We start from the raw sequence: 26,766 nt of genomic DNA, 5'->3' as shown, positions 1-26,766 counted from the left end.
CCGTGTCGACGAAGCTCTTAAAACACGCCAGCCAGTGCTTGAAGATAGCAGCGGAGTTGTCTGCGTGGGGGCTGAGCTGAAGGCTTGATGCAGAGATCCATCCTTTCAGAAGTAATAGCTGATTAAATTGATGCACAATCAATTACTCTCGAGGCAAGGTGAGTCATAACTAATAGGTTTTAATCAGCTAGAACTGTACCCAGCAGCTTTGATACAGAAAGTGAAGGCTGCTGGGACAGCATTGGTTCTTATACCCCGCCTCTCAGGGCGGAGCTATGTACGTTAGCCAATGGTAGACTCCTAGGTCTAGCCAATGGTCATCCACCTCTCAGGTACTGCAATACCTGGTATTACCACACTACTCAGCTATATATTGGCCCCAGCACTAGGTCATGTGCCTTCTTACATGACCATGTGGGCGGTACTTTACTCAGTTTCATGTTAACCCTTTGGGTCAGGATCCTTCTACTATAGTATCCCCAAGTAGCTTTCAGAGATCTCCCTGCTGCGTACAGGGTGGGTATGATCAGGGTAGATTACCAACACCAGAGCAGACTTCACTCGATTGGTGATGACCATGTAAAGAATTTTGTCGGCCATGTTAAAAAGCAAAATGGGCCGTCAACTTCTCATTTCCTCCCTCTTCCTTGTCCATTTATAGGTGAGGACGATAATGTCTTTCCTCGTGGATTCTGACATGCAGCCAGTCAGAAGCAAATCTTCATGCACTTCTAACTGGTCTGGGCTAATCCAGCCCCATAGTGTTGAATACAACTCACCCGATAAACTGTCACTTCCAGGAGTTTTACTTGTCTCAAAGGTCCATAAGATCTTTTGTCAGCCTATCCAGAGTTAACAGTTTGTCCACACTCTCAACAAAAGGTAGTCTAAGACCTTTGTGATTGAGAGCAGGCAGGACTGGGAGGCCGTGCTGTGTGGCATCATATTGTACAGCCCAGCTTAAAAGCATTTGCTGATTCTTGGTATGTCAGGCTGCAATGATGTTAAGCTATTCTCCTTCAGGCTGCTCATCACAGAGCTCTCTCCATGTAGCTTTTGGACGAAGAAAACTGAGCATGTCTCATCGTGCTCAAGTGCAACCTGGACCGTAACATGATCTTGGAGGCCCCCGAGTCAAGAACCAGCTGACTCTTCACCACTAGGAGGTCCTCCTTGGCACTGACCCCTATTGACTGCAACAGGAGCAGGTTTTGCATGCTCATCTGCAACTGGGGCAGTTCCTTCTGTCTGTCTCTAGCCTTCTGGACACCTTGAAGGATGAAGAACTTCTTGTTGTTTGTCTTCATCACTTCCCACAAGCACACTAGGGACACAAAGAAGGGTTCCATGGTTCTCCAATTATTGTTATCTCTTTCAAGTTCTTCGATGTTTTGTAAGGTCAACAGTTTTGTGCTCACTTTCCATGTGCCCCTGCTCCTGGTCTTCCTGTAGGTGACTGAAGGTGGGGCTCTCCGGAGATCTGTATTAGGACTACTGCTTTTCTTGATCTATAATAATGACCTAAACTTGGGTGTACAAGGCACAATTTCAAAATTTGCAGATGACACACAATTTAGAAGGATTGAGAACTCTGAGGATGATAGCGATAGACTTGAGAGTGTGGCAGAGACAGGTTCACACAGCGAGTGGACATTGACAGGCTGCTGGAATGGGCAGGCACATGGCAGATGAAATTTAAGGCAGGGAAGTGTGAAGAGAAATATTTTGGATGGAAAAATGAGGAAAGGCAATGTAAAACAAAATAACACAATTCTAAAGGGGTTGCCGGAGTAGTGAGACCTGGGGTACATGTGCACAAATCATTCAAGGTGGCAGGGCAGGTTGAGAAAGCAATTAAAGCATTTAGCATCCTGGCCTTTATAAATAAAAATATAGTGTACAAAAGCAAGGAAGTAATGGTGAACCTTTATAAAACACTGGTTCAGCCTCAACGAGATTATTATGTCCAATTCTGGGCATTGCACTATAGGAAGGATGTGAAGCCATTAAAGAGGGTGCAAAAAGGTTTACAAGATTTATTCCAGGGATGAGGGACTTCAGTTATATGGATAAATTGGAAAATCCGGACCTGTTCTTAAAGAAGAGGTGGAGAGGAGATTTGATAGAGTTGCTTAAAAACATGAAGGATTTGGGCAGTGTAGATGGGGGGAAACTGTTTTCATTGGTTGAGGGTCAGGAGGAATTTCTCATTCAGTATGTGGATGGACCGACTAGAGAGGGGGCAAAACTTGACCTCGTCTTGGGAAATAAGGAAGGGCAAGTGACAGAAGTGCTAGTGAGGGATCACTTTGGGACAAGTTACCATAACTCCATTAGTTTTAAGATAGCTATGGAGAATGATAGGTCTGGCCCAAGAGTTAAAATTCTTAATTGGGGCAAGGCCAATTTTGATGGTATCAGACAGGAACTTGCAGAGGTAGATTGGGGGAGACTGTTGTCAGGCAAAGGGACGGCTGGTAAATGGGAGGTTTTTAAAAATGTGTTAACCAGGGTGCAGGGTAAGCACATTCCCTTTAGAGTGAAGGGCAAGGCTGGTAGAAGTCGGGAACCCTGGATGACTCGAGATATTGAGACTCTGGTCAAAAAGAAGAAGGAGGCATATGACGTACATAAGCAATTGGGATCAAGTGGATCCCTTGAAGAGTATAGAGATTGTCGAAATAGAGTTAAGAGGGAAATCAGGAGGGCAAAAAGGGGAAATTGCTTTGGCAAATAATGCAAGGGAGAATCCAAAGAGATTCTACAGATACATAAAGGGGAAAAGAGTAACTAGGGATAGAGTAGGGCCTCTTAAGGATCAACAAGGACATCTATGTGCAGAGCCACAAGAGTTGGGTGAGATCCTGAATGAATATTTCTCATCGGTATTCACGGTGGCGAAAGGCATGGATGTTAGGAAACTAAGGGAAATAAATAGTAATGTCTTGAGAAGTGTGCATATTACAGAGGAGGAGGTGCTGGAAGTCTTAAAGCGCATCAAGGTAGATAAATCCCCGGGACTTGATGAAATGAATCCCAGGATGTTGTGGGAGGCTAGGGAGGAAATTGCGGGTCCCCTAACAGAGATATTTGAATCATCGGCAGCCACAGGTGAGGTGCCTGAAGATTGGAGAGTGGCGAATGTTGTGCCCTTGTTTAAGAAGGGCAGCAGGGAAAAGCCTGGGAACTACAGACCGGTGAGCCTAACGTCTGTAGTAGGTAAGTTGCTAGAAGGTATTCTGAGAGACAGGATCTACAAGCATTTAGAGAGGCAAGGACTGATTCGGGGCAGTCAGCATGGCTTTGTGCGTGGAAAATCATGTCTCACAAATTTGATTGAGTTTTTTGAGGGGGTGACCAAGAAGGTAGATGAGGGCAGTGCAGTAGACGTTGTCTACATGGACTTTAGCAAAGCCTTTGACAAGGTACCGCATGGTAGGTTGTTGCAGAAGGTTAAAGCTCACGGGATCCATGGTGAGGTTGCCAATTGGATTCAAAATTGGCTGGACGACAGAAGGCAGAGGGTGGTTGTAGAGGGTTGTTTTTCAAACTGGAGGCCTGTGACCAGTGGTGTGCCTCAGGGATCGGTGCTGGGTCCACTGTTATTTGTGATTTATATTAATGATTTGGATGAGAATTTAGGAGGCATGGTTAGTAAGTTTGCAGATGACACCAAGATTGGTGGCACAGTGGATAGTGAAGAAGGTTATCTAGGATTGCAACGGGATCTTGATCAATTAGGCCAGTGGGCCGACGAATGGCAGATGGAGTTTAATTTAGATAAATGTGAGGTGATGCATTTTGGCAGATCGAATCAGGCCAGGACCTACTCAGTTAATGGTATGGCGTTGGGGAGAGTTATAGAACAAAGAGATCTAGGAGTACAGGTTCATAGCTCCTTGAAGGTGGAGTCGCAGGTGGACAGGGTGGTGAAGAAGGCATTCGGCATGCTTGGTTTAATTGGTCAGAACATTGAATACAGGAGTTGGGACGTCTTGTTGAAGTTGTACAAGACATTGGTACGGCCACACTTGGAATACTGTGTGCAGTTCTGGTCACCCTATTATAGAAAGGATATTATTAAACTAGAAAGAGTGCAGAAAAGATTTACTAGGATGTTGCCGGGACTTGATGGTTTGAATTATAAGGAGAGGCTGGATAGACTGGGACTTTTTTCCCTGGAGCGTAGGAGGTTTAGGGGTGATCTTATAGAGGTCTATAAAATAATGAGGGGCATAGATAAGGTAGATAGTCAACATCTTTTCCCAAAGGTAGGGGAGTCTAAAACTAGAGGGCATAGGTTTAAGGTGAGAGGGGAGAGATTCAGAAGGGCCCAGAGGGGCAATTTCTTCACTCAGAGGGTAGTGAGTGTCTGGAATGGGCTGCCAGAGGTAGTAGTAGAGGCGGGTACAATTGTGTCTTTTAAAAAGCATTTAGATAGTTACATGGGTAAGATGGGTATAGAGGGTTATGGGCCAAGTGCGGGCAACTGGGACTAGATTAATGGTAAAAACTGGGCGGCATGGACTGGTTGGCCTGAAGGGCCTGTTTCCATGCTGTAAACTTCTATGATTCTATGATTCTATGTAAGGAGTCATGGGAGGAGGAAACAAGGACAAAAATGAAAGACAGAAAGGGAAATAAGAAAAGTGATAGGCATATAAACCAAGGGCCAGATTCAAACAGGGCCACAGTGATAAATATTGGGAGAGGGACAAGTAATGTTAAAAAAACAAGCTTAAAGGCTTTGTGTCTTAACACGTGGAGCATTCGCAATAAAGCGGATGAATTAATCACACAAATAGATGTAAACGGGTATGATATAATCAGGATCACAGAGACATAGCTGCAGGGTGACCAGAGATGGGAACTGAATGTCCAGGGATATTCAATATTGAGGAAGGACAGACAGAAAGGGAAAGGTATGGAACTGCAGTGCTGGTTAAAGAGGAAATTAACGCAATAGTTAGGAAAATATTAGCTCTTACAATGTGGACATTCTGGAGGGGGAGCTCTTACTATATGGCTAGAGCTGAGAAACACCACAAGGCTAACAATGTCAGTGATCATTATATATACCTCCCATAGTGTTGCAATGGCACGCGACACGATGATGCCATTTCGGAGGGGGCGGAGCATGCTGACCGACGTCAACACGGCGCTGGCCCCAATTTGGATGTCGGAGCCCATTCTCTGTCCGATCGCCAATTACAATATCGGCGTCGGGCAACAGAGAATCCCGTCCACTATCTCCAAGTTTGCAGATGATGCAAAGATGGGTGGGAGGGTGAGCTGTGAGGAGAGTGCAAAGATCCTTCTAATGTGATTTGGACAAGTTGAAAGTGGGAAAATGAATGGCAGATGCAGTGTAATTTGGACAAATGCGAGGCTATCCATTTTGGTAGCAAAACCGGGAAGGCACAATTATCTGAATTGCCAAAATTAGGAGAGGGGAATGTGCAACGAGACCTGGGTGTCCTCATACTGTCACTGAAGGAAAGCATGCAGGTGCAGCAGGCAGTAAAGAAGGCAAATGGTATGCTCGCCTTCATTGCAAGAGGATTTGAGTACAGGAGCAGAGATGTCTTGCTGCAATTATACAGGGTCTTGGTGAGGCCACACCTGGAATATTGTGTGCAGTTTTGGTCTCCTTATCTGAGGAAGGATGTTCTTGCCATAGATCGAGTGCAGCAAAGGTTAACCAGACTGATTCCAGGGTGGCGGGACTGACGTATGAGTAGAGATTGAGTCTGTTCGGATTGTATTCGCTGGAGTTCAGAAGAATGAGGGGGGATCTCATAGAAACCTATAAAATTCAAACAGGACTTGAAATGATAGACGCAAGAAGGATTTTCCCGATGGTGGGGGTGTCCAGAACCAGGGGTCACAGCCTGAGGATACGGGGTAGACCATTTAGGATGAAGATGAGAAGAAATTTCTTCACCCAGAATGTGGTGAGCCTGTGGAATTAATTACCACAGGAAGTAGTTAATGCCAAAACATGTGTGTTTTCAAGAAGCAGTTATATATAGCACTTAGGGCAAAAGAGATCAAAGGGTGTGGTGAAGGGGAGATCAGGTTATTCAGTTGCATGATCAGCCATGATCATAATGAATGTTGGAGCAGGCTCAAAGGGCCGAATGGCTTCCTCCTGCTTCTATTTTCCATGTTTCTATGATTCCATAAATCGTATTTTAAAGTTTACCAAAATGTGCATTTGCCATATGTGCTGAGTGATACTTGACAAAGATTTAAAATAGTTACTTAGTTCAGATAACAATTTGTTTTTCAGCGTTATTTCAGATAATTGTTTGTGCTATAATGTATTGAATCATCCTGTGTTTGAGAACTTATAAACTACTTACTCAAATTAATTTACTTTAATCAGCCACTGGTTAAAATGTGAACCTGTTGCTAAAAGCTTCCTACTTCTGATCCTGTTCAATGATTTAATTCTGCAACAGGTTGCCTGCCGCTGCAACTTGACCCTGGCACCGCCCATGTCCCCGGATCTGCAATATTGCTGCTCTCGAGAAATGGTGGAGGTGGAGCAAGAGGACGTCTGAGGAAGTTCAACTCAGGCTTTTTCTTGTATCCTGCCAAGAATTTGCGAAATTTGTTATAAGAGCCTCCTTAACTATGGAGCAGAAGGAAAGTCTTAAATGACCTGGGCTATCTGACAATTAAGAACTAGTGAGGAGGAAAATATGTGCTTCATGCAGCTTTGGAATTCTATCTTGAAGCATGCAATGTGGTAACATACAGCAATTGCAAATTACAAAAACAAAAGATCCTCAATACGCAATTGTGCATTCAATAATCTCATTACTTATGGAGTAAAGGGAGAGTCAATGAGATAAACGGAAGAATAGTTTGGAGCAGAACTTTGCTCACCCATCGCGGCAGGAGCAGGTCGTAAAATGCAGCGAATCATTCAAATGTCCGCTAACTTCAGCAGGACCATAAAACACCACCGGCGTAAAATTCCGCCCAGAGTGCTGACATGAAATAGAAAGAGAGTGAGCTTACTCTGGTAAAGTGATGTCGAAAGGCAACTGGGATATTTCCACAGAGAAGTGCAGGGAGAGCACGGTTATAATGCAGTCCACTAACTAATTTATTTAAACAGGATTGCATCGAAGAGGACATTACATTTTGTCAGTCTTCCCAATGTCCAAATCCCAGGCGTTCCTGAGTACACATGACAGATGTGAGAGATCAGACACATAGCTTCTTCTTCACCTGCTGTGCTGCTTTTAGACTGACTCATTTTCAGTAATAGCGAGAGTTTAAATCCTCAGCTGAACATCTGTCTACTGTTACCTTAACCTACAGGGGGGGAAATAACTTCCAGGCTTAATTTTATACCAAAGAAGGCCAAATTGTATCATTGATTTTCCCATTGGTTTTACCATTCATCAGTGGCATTGATTTACTCCCCCTGTGGGACATTACATTAAAATAGGGTAAGTGGCTGCCCAGTTTTAAAACTACAGACTTTGACGTTGCATCTATCAGTAAAATAATTTTTTTGCCAGATCCCTCCACCCTTAATCATTGTTGCCGGCATCCTTCCTTACACAAAAACTGATGGACATGTAATGAATCCATTGGGGATGGGGTAGCTTCATATGGTGCAGCTTCATATGGCGCATCTTTGCTGATGGCTGATGAGGCGTGTCTGTGAGAGGCTGGATCTTCCATCCATCCTGCATTTGAAGTAATGATCAGGTGTTGTTGTGAGTTGTTTTTTCGGTTCTGTTGCTAAGACACTGTAGTCACTGAGACCCTCCTAGGAATACAGCAGATAACTCCATTGCCTACGGCTTTAAAGTCGTGAAGTACTTCTGAAGTTTAGTCACTGCCATAATTTGTTTTACAATGCTCCTCTGATGCGTTTGAGGTGTTAAAGGTTATATATACATATAAGTTGTTGTTTTTGGTGTAGAATTCAAGTTATACATTTTTTAAACAGATATACATTTGTCATACTCAGTACAGGCATGTCTTATGAATCTTCACCCAGAAATTGGGCACAAACAAGTTGTTAAAATGGCTGCTGCAAATCATGTGACTTTTGGCATTTGGACTATAGACTGTATGAAGTCTCAGGTGGAAATGACATTAAATAGGAACATAGGTGAGAATACCTCACAGCCACATGTGGAAATCACACATTTCATTGTTTAAGCATGGTCCAAAACCAAAAAGCTACAGAATTTCCAGACTGTCTTTCACCATGCTTCACACTGGACAAAAGGGAAGATCGAAACTCAATGGCCTTCATCAACTTCCCATTGTATCACCATCCAAACTAGCCTGAGTCTCCCTCAAAGTGTTAACCCAGCTCAGTGTCATGTGATTGAACCTGGTTTTGGGGACTGCACCTTTATTATCCCAGGAACCCAGCAGATTAATTAGAACTATCAGATATCAGGCAGTCCAAGAACCAGACTCCGAAACTAACTGCAAAATTATTCGACCTGCTCCAGTTTCAAAGTTCACAAGAAGCCTCACATCCTGCAGTGCACACTTCACTTTACAATACCATCACTTCAACTTTAGAATTATCAAATCCATTCAAAAACACATATGTCTGCCATGATGGAGGGCAGAAACCATAAATGAGAGACTGCATTAACTGTAATTTGTAAAAGTGCAGTCTTTGTCTGTATGTGTGAGATGTTGTGTAATTTGGTGCAAGTGTGATAGACTAAATAGTCTTCTTCATTTTAATCTCATGAAAGCTCGCTGCTGAATTATTTAATTGAAATGCACATTCCATGATTCAGAAAATACATCACTTTCCATCCAAAACATGCTGATGATGGACATTAAGAGATCAATTACATTCCCTCCATGACATTCTTCATTTAATGAATACTTTCCTCAGAGCTCATTGAGTCACTTCTCAAGAAGCAGTTTCTTGCAGTATTTTTAATCATTAATATATTACCATGGGCGGCACGGTGGTGCAATGGTTAGCGCTGCTGACTCACATGTTGGGTTCGATCCTGGCCCCGGGTCACATTCCACGTGGAGTTTGCACATTCTCCCATGTTTGCGAGGGTCTCACCCCCACAATCCAAAGATGTGCAGGGTAGGTGGATTGGCTACGGTAAATTGCCCCTTCATTGGGAAAACAAAATAATTGGGTACTCTAAATTTTAATCTACATATATATTACCATAGGACAGAGGAGCAGAATTAGGCCATTCGGCCCAACGTGTCTGCTCTGCTATTCAATCATGGCTGATATGTTTCCCATCCCGCATTCTCCTGCCTTCTCCCCATAATCCTTGATGCCCTTATTAATCAATAACCTATCTATCCCTGTCTTAAAGATACTCAGTGACTTGGACTCCACAGCCTTTTGTGGCAATGTCTTCCACAGATTCACCACCCTCTGGCTGAAGAAATTCCTTCTCATCTCTGTTTTAAAGGATCGTCCCTTCAGTCTGAGGCTGTGCCCTCGGATTCTCGTTGCTACTACTAGTGGAAACATCCTCTCCATGTCCACTCTATCTAGGCCTCTCAGTATTCTGTAAGTTTCAATGAGATCCCCCTCATTCTTCTAAACTCTATTGCGTACAGACCCAGAGTCCTCAATCGCTCCTCATATGACAAGTCCTTCAATCTGGGGATCATTCTTGACAACCTCCTCTTTATCCTCTCCAAGACCAGCACATTCTTCCTTAGATACAGGCACAAAACGGCTCACAGTATTCCAAATGGGGTCTGACCAGAGCCTTATACAGCCTCAGAGGTTCATAAGAACATAAGAACTAGGAGCAGAAGTAGGCCATCTGGCCCCTCAAGCCTGCTCCGCCATTCAGTGAGATCATATGGTGGACTCAGCTCCACTTTCTGGCCCGAACACCATGACCCTTAATCACTTTATTCTTCAAAAAACGATCTATCTTTATCTTAAAAACATTTAATGAAGGAGCCTCAACTGCTTCACTGGGCAAGGAATTCCATAGATTCACAACCCTTTGGGTGAAGATGTTCCTCCTAAACTCAGTCCTAAATCTACTTCCCCTTATTTTGAAGCTATGCCCCCTAGTTCTACTTTCACCCGCCAGTGGAAATAACCTGCCCACATCTATCCTATCTATTCCCTTCATAATTTTACATGTTTCTATAAGATCCCCCCCGCATCCTTCTAAATTCCAACGAGTACAGTCCCAGTCTACTCAATCGCTCCTCGTAATCCAACCCCTTCAGCTCTGGGATTAACCTAGTGAATCTCCTCTGCAGACCCTCCAGCGCCAGTACGTCCTTTCTCAAGTAAGGAGACCAAAACTGAACACAATGCTCCAGGTGTGACCTCACTAACACCTTATACAATTGCAGCATAACCTCCCTAGTCTTACACTCCATCCCTCTAGCAATGAAGGATAAAACTCCATTTGCCTTCTTAATCACCTGTTGCACTGGTAAACCAATTTTTTGTGACTCATGCATTAGCACACCCAGGTCTCTCTGCACAGCAGCATGTTCTAATATTTTATCATTTAAATAATAATCCCTTTTGCTGTTATTCCTACCAAAATGGATAACCTCACATTTGTCAACATTGTATTCCATCTGCCAGACCCTAGCCCATTCACTTAACCTATCCAAATCCCTCTGCAGGCTTCCGGTATCCTCTGCACTTTTTGCTTTACCACTCATCTTCATGTCGTCTGCAAACTTAGACACATTGCACTTGGTCCCCAACTCCAAATCATCTATGTAAATTGTAAACAATTGTGGGCCCAACACTGATCCCTGAGGGACACCACTAGCTACTGATTGCCAACCAGAGAAACACACATTAATCCCCACTCTTTGCTTTCTATTAACCAATCCTCTATCCATGCTACTACTTTACCCTTAATGCCATGCATCTTTATCTGATGCAGCAACCTTTTGTGTGGCACCTTGTCAAAAGCTTTCTGGAAATCCAGATATACCACATCCATTGGCTCCCTGTTATCTACCACACTGGTAATGTCCTCAAAATCCCTGCTCTTGTATTGAAAATTGCTTATTGTCACAAGTAGGCTTCAATGAAGTTACTGTGAAAAGCCCCTAGTCGCCACATTCCAGCGCCTGTTCGGGGAGGCTGTTACAGGAATTGAACCATGCTGCTGGCCTGTCTTGGTCTGCTTTCAAAGCCAGCGATTTAGCCCTGTGCTAAACAGCCCCTAATTCTAGCTGTCTCGACATGAATGCTAACATTGCATTTGCCTTACTAACTGCCAACTAAACCTGCATGTTAACCTCAAGAGAATCTTGAACAAGAACTCCTAAATCCCTTTGTTCTTCTGATTTCCAAAGCCATTTCCCATTTAGAAAATAGTCTATTCTTCCTCCCAAATGTCATTACCTCATACTTTTCTACATTGTATTCCATCTGCTACTTCTTTGCCCATTCTCCTAGCCTGTCCAATTTCTTCTGCAGCCTCCCTGCTTCCTCAACAGTACCAGCCCCTCTACCCTTAGCAGGAAGTAACAACGTAAGCAGAGACCAGTGGAAAACAAGCAATATCAATCAATCATTGTTGTTCAGTAGTGGTGGTATCATTCAGAGTTTTGAGGGAAACAGTCATTGTTCACAGTTGGGTGAAATGCAGGAAATCAGAAGATGGAATAGAAAATCAAGGAACGAATGAGGGAATCTGATTCATGGAGAAATGAAAATAGAGGAAAGGATGGAGGGGATAAGGGAAAGAAAAAGAATAACAGAAAGGGGAAACTGCATGAAATGGGAACCAATGAATGAGGGATTAATGAAAGAAAAATGCAGGAAAGCAAGAGGAGAAATGAAAGAAACTGAAGAGGGAATAAGTAAAAAGGTTAAGGAAGGTTTGAAAGATTTTAGGATGAATGGAAGGAATATAATGAGAAGGTAGGAAAGAGCTAAGCAATACCCCAACAATGATAGCTCTGGAATTTCTCAAGGATCTATCCTCGGCTCCTTTTCTCTTGCTGCCTCTTGCTAATTCATGTGCGGTCATGGGGTATCTTACATGTTAACATCCAGCTCTACGACTTACATGTTAACATCCAGCTCAGTCACTCTTGACCCGTCACTGCCCCTGTGCTGTCAGATTACTGAAACAGGATTAATACCACCTTGGTGACCTATCAACGCCGAGCTGAGCCTCCAAACCCATATTATGCCCACCACATTATTGTCATTTTCTGTAGCATCGCCTACCTCCCACATCTGCCTCTGCCTGATGAAACACTTATCCATGATTTTGTCACCTGCAGATTTGAATATTCAAAAGCTCTCCTGGCCTCTCACCCTCCTCCCCATCCCACCCCCCACTCCCTCTCACCCCTAAATTTCTGAATCCAAAGTCTTTGAGCTGGCTTTCCATCTTGCATTATTCCTACTCAGAGAAAATATTGTCACTGCGGATAAACATTGCTTCCCTGTCTTTCAAAGTCTCAAAATGACAACACTCACCCGAATGTTTAAAGCTCTTCTTGGTCATATCCCCCAGAGCCTCCTGTTCAAACTCTCCATCCCTCTCTAGCTGTCCTCTTTTGAATTGCCTCCGTCTTTGCTCTTTGGTGGCCCTATGATCTGTCCTGCCCTCCCTAAATCCTTCTGCCTCTCCACTTCCCTCTTTCATGACGATTCTCATTGCGACCCACCTCTTTTGAGCGAGTTTTTCGTTGTTCTTTCTAATCTTTCCTTCATTGAGTCAGCAGCCAATTTATATATCCCCACCCTCCCCTGTTAAGTGCCTTGGCATGGGTTTCCATGTTGAAGATATTACATAAATATTGTCTCGAAAGAAATTGAGAGAGAGTGAAAAGGGGAAAAGAAAGGGGCGAGGGAACGAAAAAGAGAACGAGAGAAACAAGAGTGGAAATAATTGCAGCAGAGTTTGAGCAGATTATTTTACCAGCTCGCTGGTGGCGCGCTGGTGGGCAGGAGCACTCGTGAAGAGGAGGCCTCAAGAGCAAAGGGACAATGTCTTCACAGGGTATTCCCAGAAATGGGAAGGACAGCAGCGCGAACGTTCACTGACCAGAGCCGGGCGGGAAATTAGTGGTCACTATGTGCCTCGCCAGCATTTATCAAAGTTGCGACCGGGCGGCGGAACTCCAGTTCTGACCTTAGGAGGCAGGGAGGAATGTGAGAAGCATGAGGAAACGGACATGTGGAAGATGGCAGAAGAGCAGAGGTTGACAGAAGAGTGACTGTGGGAGGGAGCGCGGTGGCTTCATGTGAGGAGACAACTGAGCGATGGACTGAGGGTACAAAAATAGATCTTAAATAAATAATTGTGACCAAGAACGTCAAAGTTACATTGTAATAAGTTTCAAAATGTTTGAACGTGGTATCCTTTTTAATTATAGGGAAACTCTCAGGTAATATGATCACACACTACACTTAAAACTTCGGCATGTCTTTCACTGACATTTCCTCTTGCAGTTCTTGAACGGATGACCACCACTGATACAGATGGTTAATTTCAAGGTTTTACATTTGACCTAAATTGAGTACATTCATTCGTTTATGTTGAACTTTTAACCAACCTAAAGTAGATGCAGAAAATGAAAGCAAACTGCCCACGTTTCGGTTTATTATTCTGAAATAACAATAATAATAATAATCGCTAATTGTCACAAGTAGGCTTCAATGAAGTTACTGTGAAAAGCCCCTAACACCAGAGTAAGCATTTCAAGGAGGGTTATAGTCATAATCGAGATATATTTCACATGATTTAATTGTGAAAAGGAAAGGATCTTTGACAAGATGTATCTTATCCTTACAACGACCTGTAACTTCATTGCAGTGTTAATGTAAGCCTACTTGTAACAATAATAAAGTTTATTATAATAATAATTATTATGAACATTTTGACCGCCATTTCATTGCTTGTGGGGAACTTTGCTACTTGCGTTTCTTGCAATACAGGCGACAATTGAATAGTACTTCACTGCCTCGAGAACGCATGGGGCGACCCTGAACGGAACACTGTCAATTCCAGCCTTCGCCATTTTCCTTTATGCGCAAGTGACTAACCAGTGACCACACACTTGGTCCTAATAGAGAGCCTAAAAGTGCGCCCAACACTTTTCCAAGGCCAAATTAACACACACAAGAAAAACATTGTGATGTGGACCTTCCTGACATAAATCATGTTTGAAGGAACAAACCTTCTGAACCTACCTGGGTCAGGGAGCTATTGCGACACTGTGGCTTGATTGAGATTTGTGTTTTCGCTGCGACATTAAACGAGTTGTTTGGCATTGACTTACCTTGTCTGATTTTATATATATGCCCAGTGTAACCTGTCTCTTTTTTCTGTTTTGCCATGGGAGCCTGCAGGCTCTTGTTGGATCGAGTCATATTAACAGTACACAGTCCAATTCTCCTCTTCCTTTAACTTAGTTTCAATCGATTTATATTTAACGGCTTTTTATTGTAATCATCAGTTTCTGGGTAGAAGCAATTAGCTCAATTTTCTTCCCATTAATTGCTTTATAATTAAAGACAACGCGATTACTGTCCTGTCGAACAACAATCTAAACATTTAATGAAGGCAGCTTTTGGGGCCCCCACTCTTTCGATTGATTTTTTTTGCTGAAATGTGTTCTGATTTCACTTTGAGCATTCTAATTTGAGTTAACAAGTAAAACCTGAGGTAGCTGTGTAACGCCCGCTATGATATTTTGTCACCCCTGTGTCTGATGTAGAACATTTCAGGAACACGAGGTTGCAACATTGCTGCGCCGGTTCGTAAAAGAAGTCGGTAGGCTTGGGGAACTTACACAGCGATGTGTCCGGCTGCAATACTATTGACATGGAGAAAACTGAGTATTCCAGCAGCTTAATCCGGCCAAAGAAACCGATGTAAACAGTACAATCCAGATAAATCAAAATGAAATGACAAAGCTGCATTAGAAAAAATATAGTTGCAACTTCCTGCTGTTTCTCGCTTAACCCGCTGGGAAGTATTTGGGAAATCTTGTCAACCCACCCAAGTACGATTTGAGCCAGAAAGGACGCCCCTCATGACAAGAGAAAGACGAGGAAATTGCATGTTTGATTACAACTCCAAGCTGATTGTTCTTATAATGATACTATAAGTTAAAGGCTTTCGAGAAAGCTCATAGAGGGAACTGGGATCCATAACAGGCAATCACCTTTTCTTCAAACGTCTGCTATTGTCCTTTAAGAAACTGCTCTGTTTTGATGGCACATTTCATTTTTTTCCCCATATGCTATCTGGTTGAGGCATTTGGGTTATTAGAGATGAATTAGTGTGTTTTTTTTTACAAAGGGGGCGCTTAGTTTTAAACCGCTCGCCTGTCCACCTGAGTGTTGACACATAGCCACCCACAACGCTCCCCCCTGACTTTCCCTGCCACCCATTGCACTTCAGCGCACTTTAATTATTCGAATTAAAGCGCAAGCCCATTCACTTGTCCTTCAGTCCTGCCACTGCTTGTCTGTAATAAAGAGGTCATCGTATTCATTACCGAGTCTAACCACTTTCATTAGTTTGATTTGGCCCGACGATTGGTTGCCGGGACCCCCACTGGGTCCTGCTGATGTCACGATGCTGCCCAAGTAAAGTTGTCAAGCTGCGCCCAGAGGTGAAGAAGATTCATTCCTCCAAGCTGGAGGCCCCAGATTTCGGTGCTGCTCCATGACATGAACATGGCTGAAGAAGGGCTGCCAGTCAGTGTACGGGGAGGCAAAATAAAAGATGCTGAGTTCCCAGATCTTTATCCCGATCACATCAGTTCCGTCCATTCAAACGCGGGTGAGTACTTTTCACAGCAATATATGTTGATACCTTCACCGCTCATACCCGCTCATAACAGTTCCAGTTATATCACACTCATTGTCACATACTCATAATCACTTATTGATTTAGTCACTTACTTACAGCTTTAAGCCATAAAACACATCCATACAATATTTCACTTGGGCAATGGGTCCATACAGGTATCACAAATCCGTCAAACATTAACAGTCGTGTAGTGATGCATGGTAACATTACAGAGGTATTCATCATCACCGTATGCACATTACATAGAAGGGAAAAAATACAACTGTACAAATCCAAGTAGTTTGTACACACGATGGCATCCTGTTTGTTTAAGCAACACGTGCCGCCTTTGTGGCGAATGAGGTACAGAATTATACGCTTGTGTCAAATATAAAACTCAGTCTGGACGATGCTTTACCGGAAGGTGAATGAATTTTCCGCCGCAGAGCCGGTTGGCAGGGCGGAGGGAGGTGAGAATGCAATGTTATCTGAATCGTTCCCACTGTGGCTCAGTCTAGCAGCTTCAAGGGAAACTTTCTAATGTCCTGAGGAAACACACACATGCACAGTCCCTCCATACACAGGCTGTAGGCTGAACACCTTGTAAATTCTAATACAATAATCTGCTTGAATCCCAGACCCTCACACCCATCAAATCAAAATATTAGACCCAAACTAAGGCGAGAATTGGCTATCAGTCAATTGGAAGGAAGGAAAATCTAATTGTAGCTGAGGTAGGTGGCGGGGGGAAACTACTTCACTCCAAATGTACACGGTGAACTCGCTGTTGGAAGTGGCGCCTGGGTCATGCTGCACACACATTTATTTGTTAATGTGTCTCCGGTAAATACAGCTTCGTGGGGCTCAGGAAAAGGGTCGCTAAATATTTTCATCCGTATCCATTTTATTCGATAGGAAAATAACTTTCTTTGGCACATTTAAATGGGAAACGTTCTAAGTGTCGATATGAATAATTTTCAAAACACAAAGCGGGGCAAATTACACCTGAAACATTTGCCATCTTGCAGTGTTACACTTACCTAAACGATGCATGTATATTGTTCTATCTGATATTCAAATATAACAGGATCATTTTTAATCGTGGAGTTTTCTTTTATAAAACACGCTCTGTTTAGAAATACTTGTGCAGAGTATTCGGTGTGGGTGGAAATTCATACAAATGCTTGGTACCTTTAAGTTGCAGCATTTTCTGTAATAAGAACAGTATCTATAATTTAATAAAAATCCAAATCCAAATGAGACACTGAGTATTCCTATTTACTTGGCGTTGTTGATCAGCACTGGATGTAATGACGGTTTTATCTTTTCAATACTATGTTAATTACCGAGGGTTTTACAAATTCATTTAGGAAAAAATCCGTGTTAATTATGGGTGGATATATTTTCACCACCCGTCTACTGTTCGACATAGGAATGACAAGTTTCATCACCTTCCGTGCTGTAGATTCCACTATTCTATTCACACTCTAAGGTTCAGCCAAATTTGAAAATACGATGAATTGCGGTATTTATGTCGATACAATTGGAACGTATATCACTGGGGTGGAATTTATTCGCCTCCGGCGCAAATCCCATTCTTACCGCGAGAATGAGAGATTTCCGGCAGCGTGGGGTGGCTTCAATAGGAAATGCCAGGCACCGCGGGCAGAGACCAACCAAAGGCCACACCCATCATAGACCCCTAAATAAAGAGACCCGGCAAAGATCCCTAAATGAAGAGACCCCTTCCCCAAAGAGACCCCTAAATAAGGAAAACCCCAGAGACACCCTCCACAGACTCCCCAGAAAAGAGACCCCTGTCAGAAAGCCCCCCGAAGGCAGACTGCTATCTGGAAGCTAGAGAGCAGTCCAGACAGAGGCAGTGAAAACAATCTCTGCTTTAACACTCACCTGTGCATTACACCTGCTGCCTCAGACACAAGAAGCAGCACCTGTTAATTCCTGGAAAGAGAGAACCAGTCAGCTGGGCATATACCCCCTCAGAACTTCAATCTGCAACCCCTTCATTAATTTCTCTTTGATATTGACTTTACTAGGCTGTGTTTGACAACTTCCACATACCCCCAGCTGTCAGCATTGTTTCATTCATCTTCTTCTTAGTACCTCTGAAATGGTCTAACCCAAAATTTATAAATATCAAGCTGCGATTGACAGCTCCTGGACCGCTTCAAACAGAGTTAAGTGTTGTCAGTTTCTAGCTGACCACTTCAAAATCACCAAATTGTGAAGAGAGGTGATTGGAAAGCACTTAACTTAGCCCCCATTGACAGGCGGTAGGGGTAGAGAATCCCACCGCCAGTGAACGGCACACCGCCGAGAAAGACATGGCAGGGGGACGGGAGAATCCAACACTGATTTCCATGAATTTTAATAAATTTAAATATACTTAAATAGCTTTATGCCCCCACCCCTGGCAGCATGATGTCACGCCGATGTGAATCTCTACTGGTTTTCAAAAGCAAAAAAACAGTCGTGATGACCACTCTGGGTGTGTGGAAGTGCCTGGAGGCCCTGGGGATTGAGGGCCAAGGCTGGGCATGACCCCCTGGAACCCTGGCAGTGCATGCTGGCAGTGTCAGGGGACACTGTTGGGAGCACTTATGTTGGCACTATCAGGGGACACTGAGGTGGACACTGCCAAGTGATTTCTGGCAGAGGGGGTAACCCTCCTCGATTGTGGGGGGGGGGCTTCCCCTTGTGTGGTGGGGGGAGAGGAGAGAGCCCCAATAACATTGCGGGTGGGGGGCGAGGGGGAATAGTGCCCTCCGATACTTCCGTGGTGGGAGGGGGAGAGGGGGTATAGTGGCTCTGATAATTCTGTGGTAGTCGCCTTGAACTTGTGGGGGTGGTCGTCCATGTCTGTGGGAGGATTTGGGGAACATATTTTAAATGCAGATCAGGGTACCCTGAAAAAACGGCCCCCAAGCTTGGCTGACTCTATCAGGCCCCGCCCCATCAGAGTGATGGCAAAAACGATACCCCCAGATTTTCTGTGCACTAAGTGCCAGAAAATCTAGTCTGAAATTTCGGCTGTTTCTGGAGCGAAACATGCCGCTTTTCAGTCAGACTCTGACACTTTGTCATTTGTCAGGAAAATTCTGCCCAAAGACTATGAATGCAATATTAACAAGAGCCAATCAAAGATTGTAAAAGCACAAATGTGAATCTAACACACCACTTTGGTTATCTAAAGAAGCAATGCTGTAGATCTGTACCTGAAATTAATTATTCATTTGATGACGGTGAAAAAAGTGGATGTCCTTCATCCAAAGAAAGACAGCTATCTAATTAACAACAAAAAAAATCAATTTCAAGTTAACTTTTTTTAATTACCTATTTTGTGAGTATTAAAGGAAGGCATACCTCCAATCAAGTTATTGTTAAACAAATTTGCAAATGCGGAGAGATAAAGATGAGCTAAGTATAGACTTTTGTCTTGCCCTATTGTGTGTGATTGCTAACCATTATACACAAAGTAATGCATTATTTCTTCCCTCAATAATTGAGTTGAGTTAAATAAAGAATTGAATTATCGTAGCAATGTATAATGCCACACAGCTATTATCCAATCTGACATTATCATTAAGTCTACTCAAATGTCTATTTATCCTCATTAATTATTGAAAGATAATTTAATAGATGCTTACTTTGTGTTTCATTTTGTAAAAGTATTTAAACTGTTAGAAAACAACTTGTATTCATATAAGACGTTTAACATGCTAAAATTACCCAAGGTGTAGCCTTAGCTACAGGAGACAATAATTAGTCAAATGACAGAAAGCTTGGTTGAAAAGATAGGACAGGAAAATTAAATTGGAATGGAAATCAAGTGGCAAGAACTTATGCCATGATCTAAAATGAATTCTAGTATTGTTCATAGAGGGCATTGAAGTCACTTTTTAAAATTCAAGTTCCCATTTGACTCAGCCAGATCCATGCTCTCAAATTAAGATAATCTTCTCGATCAGAATAGATTGGTATGAAAGTTTAGTCTAAGGTTTGTACTTTGTACTGATATAAGAATGAAACCTACGTATCTGTACAGGTATGTTTTTTGCATGAACACCTTTTGCTTGAGTTATGACATCTTATTCAAGTGTTTCAGTGCACTCATCATGAACATGTGGTTTCAAGCACTTTGTGGTATTAAGTTACAATTGTATACAGATGATGCTAAATTGCAATAAGCAATACCAAATATCGCTAAATCTCTGAAGATATTATTTGTAGTGTCAATATTGGCCATCTTATTCTCCTTTGCAATCCGCTTGTCTTGCTTCCTTAGGGATTTGCGTGCATCGTTTGCTAGTTAAAAAGGGATCAATGCCCCTTTGTAATTGTTCATTCTCAAACAGGTTAGCTGAACCCCCATTATTCATCTTCTTCTTGGAGTGGCATTAGTGTCAGGGCTTACTTGTATATAATGTAGTTAAATGCTCTTGTGTGGTGACCTAAAATAAGGACATCCTACTATGTGAAATGATTTCTAACTTAATATTTTGTTTTTATGCTGTTGGTGCTACTATACATAGAAAAGTTTGAACTAGATATTGAATGAACAGAGTCTATATATCATGTCTGACTAACCTGACTGGGTTCTTTGATGAAGTTACAGTGAGGGTTGATAAAGGTCGTGCAGTAGATGATGTTTCTATGGACTTCAAAAGGCACTTGATAAAATGTAACTTGGAAATGTATTCAAAAAATAGAAGCACGTATTGTCCATATAGCAAGAGTTTCAATCTACACATGGCACTGCCTCATTACTAAGTAGTGACTCTTTGAGAAGTATGCAAGGTCCCTTTAGGATTGAGCTGGCAAGATGTAATTCTTCTCAATGAGAAACTGACTGAGCCAATCTTCTGTCCATTCCATTTTTTCCAATTCTCTTCCCACACCTAGTGGTGTATGAAAGCAGACTTTTGTCTGTTTCCATAGCTAGTAACTCCCGGAACAGGTCACTAATCTGTCGCCAGAGGCTTATAGCTTGAGGGAGGCCTATCTACATCAAGTGTGGCTGAACAGGAATCTCTCCCGCTCTTACCACCAGCCATTGTCATGTTGGAACGATTTGCAGCTTAACACACTCAGCCTGGTTGACCACTTTATGAATGCACTTTCCTTGGCCATCAAGTCCCAAAGTGGGAGGGTGGCATGGTGGTGCACTGGTTAGCACTGCTGCCTCACGGCGCTGAGGGCCTAGGTTCAAACCCGGCCCCGGGTCTTTGTCTGTGTGGAGTTTGCACATTCTCCCCGTGTCTGCGTGAGTCTCACCCCGACAACCCAAAGATGTGCATGTAGGTGGATTGGCCATGCTAAATTACCCCTTAACTGGAAAAAAAAGAATTGGGCACTCTAAATTTTTTTTTTTTTTAAGTCTCGGGGTGGGGCTCAAACCCAGAGCTCAGAGGTAGGGACGCTACCACTGTGCCACTAGACCTCCTGAAATCCAATCTCCTGTGGCAGACTTTTAAAAAAATAATATTTTATTAAGGTTTTTAAAAAATTTTATAACAGTAACAAAAACAATGACATCAACATGGTAAAATAAACATTTCCTCCCCCAGCCCAATCTTCACACACCTCAACCATACAACAACAACCCCCCCTTCCCCCCCCCCCCCACCCACCCCCCTTGGAATACTGCATCTGCTGACATTTTAAATTTTCCCTGAGAAATTCGCCGAACGGCTGCCACCTCCGGGTGAACCCTAACATTGACCCTCTTTTAAAAAAAATATTTTTTATTCTCCTTTTTCACATTTTCACCCAAATTTACACCCACCAACAACAAACAATAATCAGTAACAAATTTGCCAATCTCCATGTCAATAACAACGATCCCATCCTCCCACCAAACCCCAAACATTAGCCCACATGTTTACATAAACAAATGACAAAAAGGAATCAGGAGTCACCCATCGTCATCATCAACACACACCGCCCCCCTCCCCCCAACCCTCCCAACCACCCCCCCAACTAATGTTCGATGTTATCCAGTTCTTGAAAGTGCATGATGAATAATGCCCATGAATTGTAGAACCCCTCCATCCTTCCCCTCAGTTCAAACTTAACCTTCGCAAGAGTCAAGAATTCCAACAGGTCCCCCCGCCACGCCAGGGCACAGGGTGGAGAGGCTGCTCTCCATCCCATCAGGATCCGCCTTCAGGTGATCAACAAGGCAAAGGCTACAACATCTGCCTCCGCACCCGTTTCCAACCCTGACTGGTCCGACACCCCGAATATGGCCACCCAGGGTCCCGGGTCCAGTTTCACGTGCACCACTTTAGAAATTACCCTAAAAGCCTCCTTCCAGTAATCCTCTAGCTTTGGACAGGACCGAAACATATGAACGTGATTAGCAGCCCCCCCCCTCCCACGCAACGTTCACACACATCTTCTACTCCTTCAAAGAATCGGCTCATCCTCGCCCTCGTGAGGTGTACTCTGTATACCACTTTCAGCTGTATCAGCCCCAACCTCGCGCACGAGGTGGAGGCATTCACTCTCCGGAGCACCTCACACCAGAACCCCTCCTCCATATCTTCTCCCAACTCTTCCTCCCTCTTTGCTTTGATCCTTTCCAGTGGTGCCTTCTCCTCTTCCAAAATAGCTCCGTAAACCGCTGACACTACCCCCTTCTCCAGTCCCCCTGTCGTCAGAACCTCCTCCAGCAGTGGAGGCCGGCTCCACCGGGAAGCTCTGTATCTCCTTTCTGGCAAAATCTCGAACCTGCATGTATCTAAACCTTTCCCCCTGCTCCAGCCCATACTGCGCTTCCAGCTCCTTCAGCCCTGCAAACCGACCCCCAAGAAACAAATCTTTTAGTGCCTTAATCCCCTTCTCCTCCATTTTCCGAAAATTTCCATCCCACCTCCCTGGCTCAAATCTGTGGTTCCTCCGAATCGGCATTTTCCTTGACTCTGCCCCCAACCCGAAGTGTTGTCGAAACTGCCTCCAAATTCTCAATGAAGCTATTATTAACGGACTCCCTGAGTACTTCCCCGGGGCTATCAGGAGCGGCGCTGTTGCCAGTGCTTTCAATCCCGACCCCCTGCACAAACTCTCGTCCATTCTGACTCACTGGGAATCAACCCCACTGACCCAGCTCCGCACCTTCTCCACATTCGCCGCCCAGTAGTAAAACATTGACCTTCTTGAGACAAACTTCATTTTCTCAAGACTGAGAAACCCAGCCATGTCACTAACCCAGGTCTCTACGCTCGGGGGCTTCGAGTCCCTCCATATTAATAAGACCCGTCTCCGGGCTACCAGGGAGGCAAAGGCCAGGACGTTGGCCTATTTCGCCCCCTGAACTCCCGGATCTTCCGACACTCCAAAGATCGCTACCCCCGGACTCGGCACCACCCATGTTTTTAGCACCGTGGACATTGCCTTAGCAAAACCCTGCCAAAACCCTCTAAGCTTCGGGCATGTCCAAAACATATGGACATGATTTTCTGGGCTCCCGCGCACCTCGCACACCTATCCTCTACCCCGAAAAACTTGCTCATCCTAGCCACTGTCATGTGTGCCCGGTGGACTACCTTAAGTGTATCAGGCTAAACCTGCCGCACGATGAGGAAGTATTAACCCTGCTTAGGGCATCCGCCCATAGACCCGCCTCTATCTCTCCTCCTAGCTCGTCCCCCCACTTGCCCTTAAGCTCCTCCACCGGAGTTTCCTCCGCCTCCGAAAGCTCCTGGTAAATATCCAATACCGTCCCCTCTCCCATCCAGGTACTGGAAACTACTCTATCCTGTATCCCCCGTGGCGGCAGCAGCGGAAAGGCCGGCACCTGTTTTCTCAGGAAGTCGCGCACCTGCAAATACCTAAAACCATTCCCTGCTGGCAATTCAAATTTATCCTCCAAAGCTTTCAAGCTGGGAAAATTCCCATCTATAAATAGATCCCCCATCCTTCTAATTCCTACCCTCAGCCAACTCCAGAACCCGCCATCTAGCCTACCCGATACAAACCTGTGGTTGCTATAAATCGGGATCATAATCAATGGACAGGGGGCATAAATTTAAGGTAAGAAGCAGGAGGCTTAGTGGGGACGTGGGGGGAAACATTTTCACCCAGAGGGTGGTGGGAGTCTGGAACTCACTGCCTGAAAGGGTGGTGGAGGCAGATACCCTCATAACATTTAAGAAGTATTTCGATGTGCACTTGCAATGCCAAGGCATACAAGGCTATGGGCCAAGTGCTGGAAAATGGGATTAGAATACTTAGATGGTTGTTTTAGACCGGCACAGACACAATGGGCCGAAGGGCCTTTTCTGTGCTGTAGACCTCTATGACTGTAAAATTAAGTTGGAAAGTAGGTTCTGAAGAGGATGCAAAGAAGCTGCAAAGGGATATAGGCAAATTAATTGAGTGGGTAAGAACATGGCAGAGGTGAACTTTTACATGAATCACAAAAGGTCAATATGCAGTTATGGTAAGCAATTAAGAAAGCAAATGGCATGTTAGCCTTTATTACAAAGGGATTGGAGTATGGGATTAAAGAAGTTTTTACTGAAATTGCTTTGGGCCTAGATGAGACCACACCTGGCGTGCTGTTTGCAATTTTGTCTTCTTACCTTACCTAAGGAAGGATTGATTTGCTTGAGAGATAATGCCACTGAGACACTGACACTGAGATGAGGGAACAGCTCTATGAGGAGAATTTGAGTAGCCTCTGTTCCCTAATTGAAAAGACTAAGAGGTTATCGCAATGAGACATAAAAATATTTCTTAAGGACAACATAAATGTTGGGAGAATGTTTCCCTGAACTAGAGAGTCTTGAATTAAGGATCACAGTCTCCGTATAAGGGGCCAGCACTGAAATGAGGAAACCTTTCTTCACTGAAAGGGTTATGAACTGTTGGAATTCTCTACCTCTGGGAGTTATGTATCCGCAGTTGCTTTGTCTACATGTTAGGGATTGACAGAATTTTGGATACTAGAGGAATCAAGGGATATGGGGCTACTGTAAGATGTTGTCGCTGAGGTAACTTGCCAGGCATGATCTTATTGAATGGCAAAGCAAACTCAAAGGACAAAATGATGTATTTCTACTCCTATTTCTCATGTTTCTTTTGAATGAGTGCTGCAATCAAAGTCAACAGTCTGGCTACCTGTTTTCACACATCGAGCCACTCCTCTCAGAAGGGAAGCTGAAATAATTAAAGACCAGATTGGATGCCGCTATCTCAGAGCAGCTCATTAATAAAGATCTCGGAAGCTCCTAAGATGTTACCTTAAGAACACCTCCTGGTTAGAGTCCAAAGCACTGAAAACCTCAATCTTTCATCAAAAGACATGGGGTGCAGTAAGCAGAGTTAATAAGCAAAATCGTGGTTTCCAAGGTTCATCCTTTCTCCTTCATGTCCTGACACAGCTTCCCCTTTAATGCAACTATGCTATTTAATTCAACCGCTACATGTTGCACTGAGTTCCACATGCTGAATCCTCTTTGGGAAAGAGATTTCTCCTGAATTTCCCATTTTATTCATTAGAGACTATTTGGTAGTTATGGCCCATGTTTTGAATGGCTTCACAACTGGAAATATCCTCTCTATGCCTACCATACTGAATCCTTTCATAGCTTTAAAGACCTCTAATATGGGGATCCTTCAGTCATCTATTTTCCAGAGAAAAGAGCTCCAGCCTGTTCAGACTTCCATGATAGTTATACCCTCCTAGTTCTAGTTGACCTTTGTAAATCTATATTTTTCTTGTGATACGGAGGCCAGAAATGTGAACAATACTCTATGGACAATCCATATAGTCTATAGAATTTTAACATAACTTTGCTGCTTCTGAATTTTATTCCTCTGTTTTGCTTACACTTCTTATGGTTTTATTCATGCCTTTATACATTTAATAATTTGGGGATTTGTACCCCTAGATCCCTGCGCACTTCAGCTCCAATTAAGGCCCTTCTTTTCCAAGGAGTAAAGCATGACCTTATTTCGCCTACCAAAAATGGAACATAGCACACTTACCTAAATTGAGAATAATTTAGCATTTACCTGTCTATTCTGCTGCCTCCAACCTCGTTTTCATCCCAAAGCCCTTAAAGGTGTTACTGCCTCCGAAATGAGCAGCTGTCTTTCATACAACTGCATCTTTGAATCTCTGCCAAAGCATGGGAATGACCATCATCAGGGTCACAGCTGACATCCTCAATGCCTGCAAGTGTGATGACCTGTCCCTCGTCGTCCTCTGCAGCCATTGGCATAGCTGACTACACCATCCTCCTCCACCTCTAAGAACTCCTTTAAAACCCGCTTCTTTCTGATCAAGCTTTTATCACCCTTCCTAATATTTCCATCTTTGCCTATAAGCATCCATTTATTTATGGACCTTGTGCAGTATCTTGGGCCATTTCTAATGTATATATAATTATTATTGTTTTAGATGTATCACTGGCTAGCATCCTTCAATTTAGCTTCAGATCCTCTTCCAAGCCAATGCATTAAAAAGCAAACTGGTGCTAGTTGCAAAGAGGCAGGAAACTTACACTGCTCCTTGCTGGTAAACTAATTAAATTCCTGGTTTCTGCCAAAAGACATTTAGGGATCTGTCGCTTTGGTTCATATCTACCTGCAACTAATTTTTTTGAGATTAAATTAAGTGTGCCGTTACAGCGATGGCAAGCAAACTAAACTACTTTAATTGGATTCAGCTTAGTTAAGAGCATTATTCTTTAACATGATCTAATTTTCTGAGTGTGAGAGGCATCCACTGATCAAAGAAATACAATATTGCAAAAGGAGGATTCCATTGCCCAGTTGAAAATATTATTTATGATCTTTTAATGTCAGCAGTTTCTGTGAAATGCTATGTCCTGAGGCAAAGACTGATGTCTAATATGCACCAAGTTAGAAGGATCACTAATGAGTTTGCACAAAGATTGAAGTACAGTATTACATTCTTATTCTAAAGCCTGTTACTTAGGCACAG

At 43.4% G+C, this 26,766-nt stretch overlaps 1 protein-coding gene across 1 annotated transcript in view; it reads left to right on the top strand.

Moving 5' to 3' along the window:
* Positions 1-15,531: 15,531 nt before the first annotated feature.
* Positions 15,532-26,766, top strand: part of prop1 (PROP paired-like homeobox 1) — a 124,688-nt gene continuing 113,453 nt past the window's right edge. The window contains exon 1 of the mRNA XM_072510504.1: positions 15,532-15,782. Within this exon, the coding sequence (XP_072366605.1) occupies positions 15,671-15,782 (112 nt within the window). The 5' untranslated portion in view covers positions 15,532-15,670. The remainder of the gene's footprint in view (positions 15,783-26,766) is intronic.

The sequence above is a fragment of the Scyliorhinus torazame genome, chromosome 1 (assembly GCF_047496885.1).
Source record: "Scyliorhinus torazame isolate Kashiwa2021f chromosome 1, sScyTor2.1, whole genome shotgun sequence".
In the NCBI taxonomy this organism is placed as follows: domain Eukaryota; kingdom Metazoa; phylum Chordata; class Chondrichthyes; order Carcharhiniformes; family Scyliorhinidae; genus Scyliorhinus; species Scyliorhinus torazame.
This window is presented reverse-complemented; position numbering and strand designations above follow the sequence as displayed.